At 43.8% G+C, this 12891-nt stretch overlaps 1 protein-coding gene across 4 annotated transcripts in view; it reads left to right on the top strand.

Moving 5' to 3' along the window:
- Positions 1-5815, top strand: part of LOC147270008 (NACHT, LRR and PYD domains-containing protein 3-like) — a 21228-nt gene extending 15413 nt beyond the window's left edge. Inside the window, exons 9-12 of one of the 4 annotated variants that reach the window (XM_086223210.1) lie at positions 1566-1739; positions 3197-3370; positions 4638-4811; positions 5255-5815. In XM_086223210.1, the coding sequence (XP_086079336.1) occupies positions 1566-1739; positions 3197-3370; positions 4638-4811; positions 5255-5261 (529 nt within the window). In that variant the 3' untranslated portion in view covers positions 5262-5815. Of the gene's footprint in view, positions 1-1565; positions 2890-3196; positions 3371-4637; positions 4812-5254 lie in introns of those variants that run through there. The other 3 variants (XM_086182857.1, XR_015110801.1, XM_086194619.1) reach the window with 3 other exon arrangements.
- The last annotated feature ends 7076 nt before the right edge of the window (positions 5816-12891 follow it).

The raw sequence follows: 12891 nt of genomic DNA, 5'->3' as shown, positions 1-12891 counted from the left end.
ACCACCTGAAAACTATATCCAGCGAACCATACAGATCTAAATACGATCACTGTTTAACCTTCATTGAACCACCTGAAAACTATATCCAGCGAACCATACAGATCTAAATACGATCACTGTTTAACCTTCATTGAACCACCTGAAAACTATATCAAGCGAACCATACAGATCTAAATACGTTCACTGTTTTACCTTCATTGAACCACCTGAAAACTATATCTAGCTAACCATACAGATCTAAATACGTTCACTGTTTTACCTTCATTGAACCACCTGAAAACTATATCTAGCTAACCATACAGATCTAAATACAATCACTGTTTTACCTTCATTGAACCACCTGAAAACTATATCGAGCGAACCATACAGATCTAAATACAATCACTGTTTTACCTTCATTGAACCACCTGAAAACTATATCGAGCTAACCATACAGATCTAAATACGATCACTGTTTTACCTTCATTGAACCACCTGAAAACTCTATTGAGCGAACCATACAGATCTAAATACGGACCTCGACACACAGCAGAGTGTTCCGTTAATAGTTCTGCTTTTTTATGAAGGAAAAACATGGCCGCCCGCAGGCACTGCCATGAAGTCTGACGTCAGTCGAGTTTCATATATATATATTCAGAGTTTAACTCCATATATTCAGGATTCATTATATATATTCAAAGTTTCATTCAATATATTCAAAGTTTCATTCAATATATTCAGGGTTTCATTCCATATATTCAAAGTTTCATTCCATATATTCAGGGTTTCATTCAATATATTCAGAGTTTCACTCCATATATTCAGGATTCATTATATATATATTCAGAGTTTTGTATATATATTCAGAGTTTTGTATATATATTCAGAGTTTCATATATATATTCAGAGTTTTGTATACATATTCAGAGTTTCATATATATATTCAGATTTTCATATATATATTCAGAGTTTATTTCAATATATTCAGAATTTCGTATATATATTCAGAGTTTCATATATATATATTCAGCTCAAGGGGCCTCACCAGAGGTTTTAGTGGGCACTTTAGAGCAGTGACTAAACTCCTAGGAGGAGCTGAGGGGCTGCACTGGTTCATCCACTGAAGACCAGTAGACATGCTGGTGGAGACCAGGAAGTGCTTGAACAACAAGCCCACAACAGGACCATCAATGTGCACACTGGAAGACAACCAGTGGAGAGACTTAGAACCATGAAATGTGGCTCTGCTTCTGGTTCTGCTCAGGACTGGGACTGCCCAGTTCTGACTGATGACACGGATCCTAAAGGTCAAAGGTCAACTTGACTGTGACATCATCATCCATCACTGAAGGCCTCTTAGTGACATCTTCAGGATCAATGATGACTTCATTTTCCCACCATGACATTTCAATGTTCTATCAAAGTTCTTGAAGGTTCCCTATCAACCTGTTTAAATATGCAAATGAGGCATCAACTCCAAACGTCCACATATCAAAGCTGATCCTGAACCAGAGATGAGAACAGATTTCATCATTGATGAGTTGGTGTTGACGCCATGTTTGCTCATGTTTCCATTTCTTCTTCAGGCTGGTGAAGTGTAAGCTCTCAGAGAGAAGTTGTTCAGTTCTGTCTTCAGTTCTCAGCTCTCAGTCCTCCAGTCTGAGACAACTGGACCTGAGCCTGAACCTGCTGCAGGATTCAGGAGTGGAGCTGCTGGGTGCTGGACTGGAGGATCCCCACTGTCACCTGGAAACTCTCAGGTCAGTAGCAGAAACCTGCCTCCCCCACTGAGCGTCACCTGGATGGATCTTATGTGGTTGGAATGATTCACCTTAACAAAGATTTGATTTGAATCACGATTCATGACTGCAGCTTTGATTCATTTAGAACGATTGGAGTCGATTCGATTCGGGGTCTCTAAAGTGATTCAGTCACTTTTTGCCAGACTTCAACTAAACTGTCCAACTGTGCCATGAATACCAGGCTACTAGAGAGTTCAGGGAGGAGTCCCAGATCTCTGCTGTTTGCTGTAGGGAATCAGGTTTAAAATAATGGACAGAAACAAGAACACAACAGTTCATGGCAAATGTCTACCTTTTGTTTGAATTATCAGTGCTTTGCATGTTGCAGCATCACAGCACAACAATAAAGTGCACCAAAGCTCTGTTCAGGTTCATGAGGGCGGTCCTGGCCGGCCCAGGTGTGGCGCCTCAGGAGGTGGTTGAACAGATCAGTGGTGTTGCCGTTGTGTTTTATTCCACATTTACTTTCTCCAAACAGCCACCGACTGATTGAAACCTCCTCCGTCTTTCTAAAAGCCAAAGTGTTGACATAGACTCTCCAAAACGATGGCAGGAAAATGTCTCTCTCTCCTCTGCGTGTCCATCAGAACACCAGTTTGCTGAGCACAGATGGATGCATGTGAATGGTAGGGTTAGAAAGTGGTTCATCGATCTCTGGATGAGTGGTTCCACACCTGGATCTGATAGTGGGAGAGAGACACAGAGAGCAGAGAATGAGTGGACACGGCAGCCAAACGTCCTGAAACGTGACCTGTGATTGAGACACAACCCCATGAGGTCATGTTGTCCTCAGAGCCGTCAGAAGAATCTCTCTCAGTGAGCTGTCACGTGATCAGACGGTGTCATAATACGCCGCCGTTCGCTCAGCGATGGTCTTTCTGCTTCAACAGAGGACATCAGCTGATCCTTCACTGGGGCCCAGGACTCATTGGTGGACAAACCACTGAGAGAATGTGGCCCCATGTGGACCAGACCACCTCTGAATGTGGTTCCAGTGATCAGATCTCAGGAAACATGGAGTGCTGGCACGCCTGCTATTAAGACTGACAGCAAGAGGAGAGAGAAGTCAATGATTCACTCTGAAGAAACAAGAGACTCTCAAACGTCTGTGAGCATGAAATCATGACAATTAATATCCCAAAGGTCAACTTGACTGTGACATCATCATCCAGCACTGAAGGCCTCTTAGTGACATCTTCAGGATCAATGATGACTTCATTTTCCCACCATGACATTTCAATGTTCTATCAAAGTTCTTGAAGGTTCCCTATCAACCTGTTTAAATATGCAAATGAGGCATCAACTCCAAACGTCCACATATCAAAGCTGATCCTGAACCAGAGATGAGAAGAGATTTCATCATTGATAAGTTGGTGTTGACGCCATGTTTGCTCATGTTTCCATTTCTTCTTCAGGCTGAGGGGCTGTAAGCTCTCAGAGAGAAGTTGTTCAGTTCTGTCTTCAGTTCTCAGCTCTCAGTCCTCCAGTCTGAGACAACTGGACCTGAGCCTGAACCTGCTGCAGGATTCAGGAGTGGAGCTGCTGTGTGCTGGACTGGAGGATCCACACTGTCACCTGGAAACTCTAAGGTCAGAGTCCAGCTCTCATCTTAGCAGGCCTCCACTCCACCCACAATTTCTTTACTTTGACTCAAACGTTCATGATGAATTGGTTAGATTTTGGGGTTCAAAGGTCATGTGACAACAAAACATGTTCTTAATGAAGAGATTTGAGCCGATGTTCAAGCCACATGAAGGTCAGTTTTATTCTGGAGGGTCGATCGAAGCCTGATCAGTGAGCAACCGGCAGTCTGACATTTGGAGGAATTTCAAACGCTCAGAAGTGTCGGTCAGCGTCGTCGTGATCTCCTACAGTGGAAGCAGAGCTACCAGCCCTTTCTCCAACCTCAGGTCACCTGACACTTATACAGTGATGAGCCACATCACGGAGGCAGGTTGGTTGCTATGGCAACAGCAGGAATGCCTGTCAACTACTGCTGTGAATCTGTTCTTTATCAATAGTCACCTTCCAAACCTCCCTCAGTGGTCACCATGTAGCAGTGGGACGTCACTCAAGAAGTGATGGTCAACTTCAGCACGAGTGCCTGAGTCCAATGTGTTGTTTTCCTGACCTCCAGCCTGGATTTCCAGTTGTTTCCAGGGAACAGCAGCATTTGCTGCCGCCTCCATAAAAAGGCTCCAGCCACCCAGAGGTGTCTGCCTGCTTCGTGCAGCGGCTCCAAGCACTTCTGGTTGAACACGTCTCTCTTTGATGTGGGTGGGGACTCGTCACCATGGTAACACAGTGGAGGAGGAGCTTGTTCCTGTGGTTCATCCTTAACTATGAATGTGTGATAGATTCTATAGTAATGGAGAAAGAAGCGTTTTATCAGAGGGTAGTGAGAAGGTGAACTCCTGTCGTGAGTGACGGGACTCAACAACCTGCACGCTGTCATGACAGTGAAACAGCAGAAACCTCACTGATCAAAGCAGGTCACCAGAGAGAAGTCAGAACAAAGACTGGAGGAGGAAGTGTTCCATTTGTTGGTGAAGACCAGAGGAACTTGACAAAGCAGCTGCTGGTGTGGGAAGCAGTGAGAGCAGATGGACAGAATCCAGCTGTTTGTCAACAGTTCCTCTGGAATATCCTGCTGGTAGTAGATTACTGAGGCCTGGTAGCTTTGTTCCCGAGGAAACTGTCACTGTGACGGTGCAGTTGGACCACAGCCTTTAGCCTGGCACTGCTAAAGCAACTATAAAAACCTCACTAACTTGGAGTGAAGACCATCAACATCTGAGAGGTTCAGGTTCCAGGATTTGGTAGAACAGTGAATTAACTCTGTTCTCTTAACTGCAGCCTTTTAGGTTGTGGGATCAGAGAGGAAGGTTTTACTTCTCTGGCCTCGTCTCTGAGCTCCAACCCCTCCCACCTGAGAGAGCTGCACCTGAGGTTCAATCATCCAGGAGGCCCAGGAGTGGAGCTGCTGTCTGCTGGACTGAAGGATCCTCACTGGAGGCTGGAGACTCTCAGGTAGGAACATAGAAGCAGAGCTTCAGAACAACAATAAAGGTTCTCCCCAGAACTTCCTCAGAACTGATTCAGTCATATTTGCTTTGTTCTCTGGTGTTTGATCAGACGTTTGACCAACTGGAGGAGGCCCTCAGGGAGATGTTGGGCCCCAAAGTGACATCAAAATATTTCAGACATGATGGACAGTTTCACAAAATACTGATTATTTTTAGTTTGTTTCATTCATAACTGTTACAGTGAAATACTATAAACCAGCACATCTAAAGTTCACTGCAGTTTGTAAAGACAATTTCCCTGAAATGTGGGTGCAGAGGGACTTCCTGCAAGGTGGTGCCTGAGGCCTCCATCAGACCTCCTGTGTCTTTAAACTGTCCCACTATGCTGAGCGTTTGCTTCCTGCTGAGGCTCATACCCACCACGTCTTTTTGATGTCTTTCCTCCAGGCTCTAGACACCAGCCTGATGGACTTGAAGGTGCTTCACATGTGGAGTTTGTCTCCTGAAGGACAAGCTACTTGAGTGCATCCTTGCTGGTCTCTCCCTGCCCAGAAAAGGAGTGTTGAGTTTCTCTGTACAGCTTCTGAGCCCAACCAGCGGAGGTTGATTCCCTGAGGCTCAGTTCCCCAGACAGCTTCAAGATTCAGGCTTTCTCAGCTTTTCCAGATGAAGGTTGTTCCTGATTGTCTCATGTTTGTATTCCTGCTGACCCCTGACCCTGGTAACCCTCCTGATGAAGGTTGTTCCTGATTGTCTCTTGTTTGTATTCCTGCTGACCCCTGACCCTGGTAACCCTCCTGATGAAGGTTGTTCCTGATTGTCTCTTTTGTATTCCTGCTGACCCCTGACCCTGGTAACCCACCTGATGAAGGTTGTTCCTGATTGTCTCTTGTTTGTATTCCTGCTGACCCCTGACCCTGGTAACCCTCCTGATGAAGGTTGTTCCTGATTGTCTCTTGTTTGTCTTCCTGCTGACCCCTGACCCTGGTAACCCTCCTGATGAAGGTTGTTCCTGATTGTCTCTTGTTTGTATTCCTGCTGACCCCTGACCCTGGTAACCCTCCTGATGAAGGTTGTTCCTGATTGTCTCTTGCTTGTCTTCCTGCTGACCCCTGACCCTGGTAACCCTCCTGATGAAGGTTGTTCCTGATTGTCTCTTGTTTGTATTCCTGCTGACCCCTGACCCTGGTAACCCTCCTGATGAAGGTTGTTCCTGATTGTCTCATGTTTGTATTCCTGCTGACCCCTGACCCTGGTAACCCTCCTGATGAAGGTTGTTCCTGATTGTCTCATGTTTGTATTCCTGCTGACCTCTGACCCTGGTAACCCTCCTGATGAAGGTTGTTCCTGATTGTCTCTTGTTTGTATTCCTGCTGACCCCTGACCCTGGTAACCCACCTGATGAAGGTTGTTCCTGATTGTCTCTTGTTTGTATTCCTGCTGACCTCTGACCCTGGTAACCCTCCTGATGAAGGTTGTTCCTGATTGTCTCTTGTTTGTATTCCTGCTGACCCCTGACCCTGGTAACCCTCCTGATGAAGGTTGTTCCTGATTGTCTCTTGTTTGTATTCCTGCTGACCCCAGACCCTGGTAACCCTCCTGATGAAGGTTTCTGCTGCATTCAAAGAGAACTTCTTGACATGAACTTTTTTATAGACTTTACAACGACGTTAAAATGAAACAGATGTTTGATTCCCAAGAACTCAGGTTGTCAAAGGTTGTTGAAGCTGAGCTGAAATGAATCCCTTGGGCCAGCAGACGTTCTCTTTTCTATCCATGTTAGAATTAAATAGATGAGGACTCCCAAGTCCTTGAACCGTTGAGCAAAGGAAGTCAGAAGTGAGGTTCATCTTGAAAGAGTACCAAACTCCATGTGATGTTAAAGGGAGACAGGATTCAGGTCTGTCCTCCTCAGCATGGATGAGGACTGCAAGGTAGTGATTGGATGATGATCCCTTAAGGAGTGAACTGACACACTACACTAACTGTGTCGGCACTGTTTTGACACTGTGTTGGCCACTCAATAGCGACCCCTGCAGGAGCTCTCAATCATTGCAGGTAAACAAACTGAAAAAAGATGGAAAAGCTTCCATACTGCTAACCCAACATCAGCCTGTGAAATAACATTTAATCGCTCATCCTTTCCTTCAAATATCATCTCATCATTGCAGAATTTCATTTGTTCAATTTGTTTGTGTAAATGCTGAAATGAGTCGCTGTGTAAAATGGAGCAAATTTGTCTATAAAACAATTCAGAACTGAAATTTTCAACTTCTCTATGGAATTTTGTGAACTTAAGTGTTGAATCATATAAAATAAAAGACTAAAAAGTGATTCATTTCTGCATTTTTATTGAGGAACACAAGTTCTGTCAGCTCCCTTCACGTCAAGAAACAATGGGATGATAATGTGCTTGATTGTTTATTCTAGCACAAACTGGTGGTACGGCTCTGTTCAGAGGAGTCCCCTTAGATTTTTTCATGAGCACCATGAAACTAGGGACCAGCAGCATGAGGGAAGGTTCTCCCAGTTTAAGACTGGAAGAGCAAACATACCCCCGTGAACAGAGCAGCAACATGACATGGAATGAACTATGCCATGTATACACGACAAGGTGGAGCTGGGGAGGTGGAGGGTAGCAAGTTGTGAGCAGGAGCAATTGTACAGGAAATGGCAGCAGATAGCAGCAGGCAGAGCAGCATAGCCAGAAGCTAGCAGAGCGGTCGTTGAGGCCGGGTGACATTTAAGTTGAGAGGGGTCAATCAGAAGTGAGGGATTTGATCAGCTGATGCGGAGCAGCTGTAGATAAGCTGATTGATCAGTTCGATTGATGGATGGGAAAGCCAATCGCGGCTTTCTCGCGGACTTTAGCTTTTTGGTGACAGCGCCACCTATCGAATTAGATGACAGCAAAATACTCCTTTCTAACTATAGTATAAAAGGTTTATTCCACCAAAATACTACTTCCTGTCCTTTCGTTTCTAACTATAGTATAAATGGTTTCTTCCAATTCCACAAAATACTTTCTAATTTATAGTTTTAAAGGTTCGTTCCACCAAAATACTTTCTAATTTATAGTTTTAAAGGTTCGTTCCACCAAAATACTTTCTAATTTATAGTTTTAAAGGTTCGTTCCACCAAAATACTTTCTAATTTATAGTTTTAAAGGTTCGTTCCACCAAAATACTTTCTAATTTATAGTTTTAAAGGTTCGTTCCACCAAAATACTTTCTAATTTATAGTTTTAAAGGTTCGTTCCACCAAAATACTTTCTAATTTATAGTTTTAAAGGTTCATTCCACCAAAATACTGCTTCCTGTCCAACTTCTCAGTTTTAAAGGTTCCTTCAGTTGAGGGCTCCTGGTTCTGTGTGAGGGGTTGAGGGTCGATATGGGATGATGAGGAAGATTTCATGTCACGATGGTCCTGCTAAAGGAACTGAGAGTCATGATATCAAACAATGTCATCAAAATACGCTTGAACTTTTAAAATGGTAATAAAATCCACTGGAATCATTTTACCACAAACACTTTTATTGTGATTTTGTGAGCATCATTTTTCAAACATTATAACATAAACTTTAAAAAGGGTCCATTCACTAACACTCTTACTTGAAGGTAGTCACTGATATCAGTAAATAGCTGATAAAGATTTGTGCTCATGTTTTAATTCTCTACTCTGACCTGTGCTGAGACACTGGACCAGAGAGGAAGACCTGCTCAGCCTCCTGCATGGACCAATTCTGCAGCTCAGTGATGACGACGAGGGATTCAGCATTGAGTTCAAGCATTGAGCGATCTACCACTGAGCTACACCCCCTCTGTCAGAGTCACTGTTTCACTGATGCAGCAACACAAACACAGACACAACATTTTTCTCCTTCATTTTAGAGATAAAAAGGAAGTCAGCCTGTGATCTCAAAGGCTCTGTGATCTCAGTAGTTTCACTGTGATGTCAGCCCTCACAACCTTAGACCACAGAGGCAAGTCAGGCTCCCGGAAGCTGAGGCTGCTCCGTTCTCAGTCCAGTCCAGAGTGAAGGTTTCCCTCTCTGAAGCTTTCCAATCCAGCCCAGATCCTCTCTGACTAGCAGGAGTCTTTGACCAGGAAATGAGAATTATATTGAACGTCTGCTCATCCTCAGAATGAAGTAAAAGTATTTGTGTTCCTAAAATAATCTCCAGATGCTAAGATCAATTATTAACATTGATTGACAGCTCTAAACTGACCCATCATCACTATACAGTTGCAAACTGAGGACTGGAATATTTAGAACTCCACAGATGCTCATAACAACTGGTAGTACAAGTACACAGTAGAGACGACTGTAGGAAGTAGCAGTTGTGAGCCTTGAAGAAAATGCAGTAAAGACAGGAAGCCCCATCACATTGTCAGTGTTTCAGTGACTGGCATTGTGAAGAGACTGAGACAAAGTCAGTTATGAATGGAGGGCTGAGTTGGAGCAGAGGGGGCAGGATCCTGGGGGTGGACTGTCTTTAGGGGGCTGAGGTGTCTGGTGGTCTTGGTGGACCCTCTGCATCTCAAGCTGAGACCACAGAGTCCTGTGTTCTTGAGTCAATGGGTCCAAAACTGTCTCCAGTTGCTGGTAGCACCCTGGTGAGCTGGGAAGGCCAAAGGTCCAAAAAAGTGAACCTCCCCTTCAAGACTGCAACTGCTCCAGAAAGCAGCTGCACGTGCATGGACAGGAACTAGGAGGAGAGACCACATCACCAATCCAGAACACAGTTTAAAATCCTTCTCCTCACTCTTAAAGCTCTGAAAGGAACATTCCAACTAAAAAGGAACCTCAGATGTGTTCTTGTGTGTTTATTATTTCGAACGATTGCAAATGGAACCCAGTTGTGGTGAATAGTAATAAAAAGAAGAAAGAGAAGTAACATAATTTCTTAATTTCTGTATAGATTTGCCAATCCGATTCAAAACCAGATATTATCGCTGCCTGTTTTGCTTCATTTCTCCATCTCACTTCTTCTCTTAGTTCTGTGTCCACCCAGGGTGATTTCATATTCCTGACTGTATATTTTCTTAGAGGAGCATGTCCTTTCCTTGCAGTTACCACTGGGTTCTGATCAGAACACCCCACTGGTCTAGATAATGCTTTGGAACAGAAACAGCTCCAGTTTGGGAGTATGTGGTCTGTGCATGTTTCACTTTCGCACCATCTTTCCTAGAACACTCTTGTTGATCTTTCCACCATCTGTGTTCAATTACATGTTCTTGCATCGCAGCTTCTCTTGAAGTGGACCAGTTCCAATCTATGTTTGTGTCTCCAGGCAAATAAATGTCTCGATCAAGATGGCGTCCTCTATCTAACATGAAACCTTGCACTTGGTGGTCTGGACACACCCTACAAGCAATGGTTGAACATGAGGTAGACTGATTTGCACCCAGATCACTTCAGTATTGCAGCCATCAAATCCAATCTTTCTTTTGCTGGAATGTGATTTTGTACATAAACTGCTCCACCTCCTCCATAGCTGTTCCTGTCTCTTGTAAAAATATTGTACCCCTGGATTCCCAGTGCATCCTCATTGAATGTATCATCAAGGTGAGTTTGTGATCTTGCCAATAGACGGATATCCAAGGACAAGAGTTGGGACACTTCTGTTATTCTATTTCTCAGGCTGCAGATATTTTTGTGAGCCGACTGAAACCCTTTTCTTGGTAAATTAATTACAATCATAATAAACATAAATGGGACTTAATCGTCTTTCCTTTATTTTGTGAACCATAACACACAACCACACAACCACACACACAGACACACACGATTTTCCAATTAACATACTGCAACCTCATCTTCTCGCCCCACCCCGACTGATGAACTATCTGGCCATGACTTGTCTTCCAATAACAATACAGCCACATGCAACAGGACAGTTTGTGTCCATGTGTAGAGTCAAAACATATATATACATACACATGTACACACATGATGTCATCATAAAGAAACCCTTCCTCTGGGGAATTGTGAGTCATGTAATGTGCTATAGGGCCGAGTCGTTGTGCTTCTATTCCTTCTACAGCAGCCACGGAAATATGGGGCGAGGTTTTATCAACCTGAAACAGTGACAAAGCCAAACCTCCAACGTTTGGTAAATAGAAAACACCTTTTGGGGTTCTTGCCAAAGTATCTGAGAACACAGAGAATTGTGATCCCGTATTTGGGTCTAACAGTTTGAAGCAGGCAACATCCGTTCCTGTCATATCAACATGTAGAGTTACATGGAGGTCTTGTAAACCTGTTAACCTGGAATGATCTGGCAGGTCTTCTTTTCCTGCTAAGAAATCATCCGTCTGAATCCAGGACACCGTCAGCATCTGATTGAAAAGGAGTACATGAGAGAATAATAGCATCCTGTATTTACCGCCTGTAGCATGTTGAAGAAGCATTCAGAATCATGGTCAGGGACTGTGCTATGAACGCCTTCAGGAGAACAATGAATAGTTGCACGCCACTTGGTGAACAAATCCCGACCCAATAGATTACTTGGTGAGTTATCAGTGATTACAAATGGATGCTCTCATGAAATGAGTCCAAACTGAACTTTGGCTGGTGCTCCAATGGACTTTGCATAGTTGCTCCAGCAATTGCTACTGTTTTTATATTTTCAGAAGTAGGAACTAATCCTACACGGTTAGCATCTGACTTATTAATGGTGGAAACTGTTGCACCTGTGTCCACTGATAGTTCAGCAGATTTTCCATCTACTGATAATTCAACTTTAGGTTCAGCAGTTAGAGTTATTTGAGAGCATTCAGTTACAACTTTCTGTTTTTCATTTTCATTGTTGCACACTGGAAGACACTGAAGTGCTGTCCTATTGTTGAGGGGGATGCCACAGGTTCAGAGGCGGTCCTGGTCTGGGGCCCTGTTGAGTCTGAGGTCTGGGGTGCCAGTTTCCTCTTCCTGTTGGTCTTGGCCTTCAAACCCTCCACCTCTTCTAGGATACAATCCTCTTCATTAATCGCTTCTTCTCCTTCATCATTTAACACATTTTTGTCCTGGTATCCTAGGTTTCCAGGTTCTAGTTCTTCTTCTAAATGCAAGGCTCCATTGAGCAGTGGGAGAGAGTGAGGCAGACAAGTTCTGCTCTCATTTAGGAAGCTTAGACAGTTCACCAAGTGACGGAACAGGACTTTGGAGATCATCATTGGCAGCAGCAGCTGCTCAAGCAGAGGTGGAGGACTGAGTAGGTTTGCTATTGGGAGTCTGCTGCTGTAACTGGTAAAAGGTGTTCTCCTACCAGTCTACATGATCAGTGGAGTCGTTGCATCGAGTCTGTAACCTCAGGTGTTTAGGATCCCATCCTCGTCGCCATTAATTGTGGTCCAGTGGCCCGGCGTGGGGGGGTCGTCCGGCGGAGCAGTGAACAGAAAGGAGGCGGTTGTCTCTTTCTCAAACCTTACACACTTTATTCATGCATGAGAGAGAAGTTACAGCACTCATAGAGCATCAGAAGTTCTCTGGTGTTTCTGAGGAACAGTCAGCTATTTATCACCGTGGGGAGGGGACATACAGATTGGAGGTAGAGTCATGTCACATCCAAGGATTCTCAAAATCTCAAAATAGGCGCCCAGGTTGAGGTCAAATAGTTCAGATTATTAAAATTAACACATGCAAACATCAATCTGCCAACCACAAAGTAAGTTTACAACTTTGAGACCTGGAGCATGAGGGTACACACTTCAGCTCCTGTGGTTTGACCCAAATATATTTTAACGTCCATGAATAAGCATCCGATTCTGCATGAATAGCACTTTCACAACATGAGCAAACATTCTCTAAGGTTTTAATCGTCTCAGCTGTGACGCTCTTCCACATTCTGCCTGACGTTTGCAGAGAAACATAGAAACCAACAGGTCATCTTCAGCTGCACAGTCATATATTTCCATTAGCTCATTTCTGAAGAACTCACATTAAATAATAGAAAAAGATACATAAGAGAAACATAGAACAGGAGAACGCTCAAACAATAAAGAATCTAAGCGAGATTCTACAGAATGAAAGGAGATCCCTGACATGGCCGGATTCCTTTCTTTCCTTTGCTAATTAATTTGTAA

Source organism: Aulostomus chinensis, chromosome 1 (assembly GCF_037954235.1).
Source record: "Aulostomus chinensis isolate RoL2024-O1b breed Wild chromosome 1, RoL_Achi_v1.0, whole genome shotgun sequence".
NCBI classification, from domain to species: Eukaryota; Metazoa; Chordata; class Actinopteri; order Syngnathiformes; family Aulostomidae; genus Aulostomus; species Aulostomus chinensis.
The sequence above is the reverse complement of the archived record's forward strand: the minus strand, read 5'-3'. Positions and strand labels throughout refer to the sequence as shown.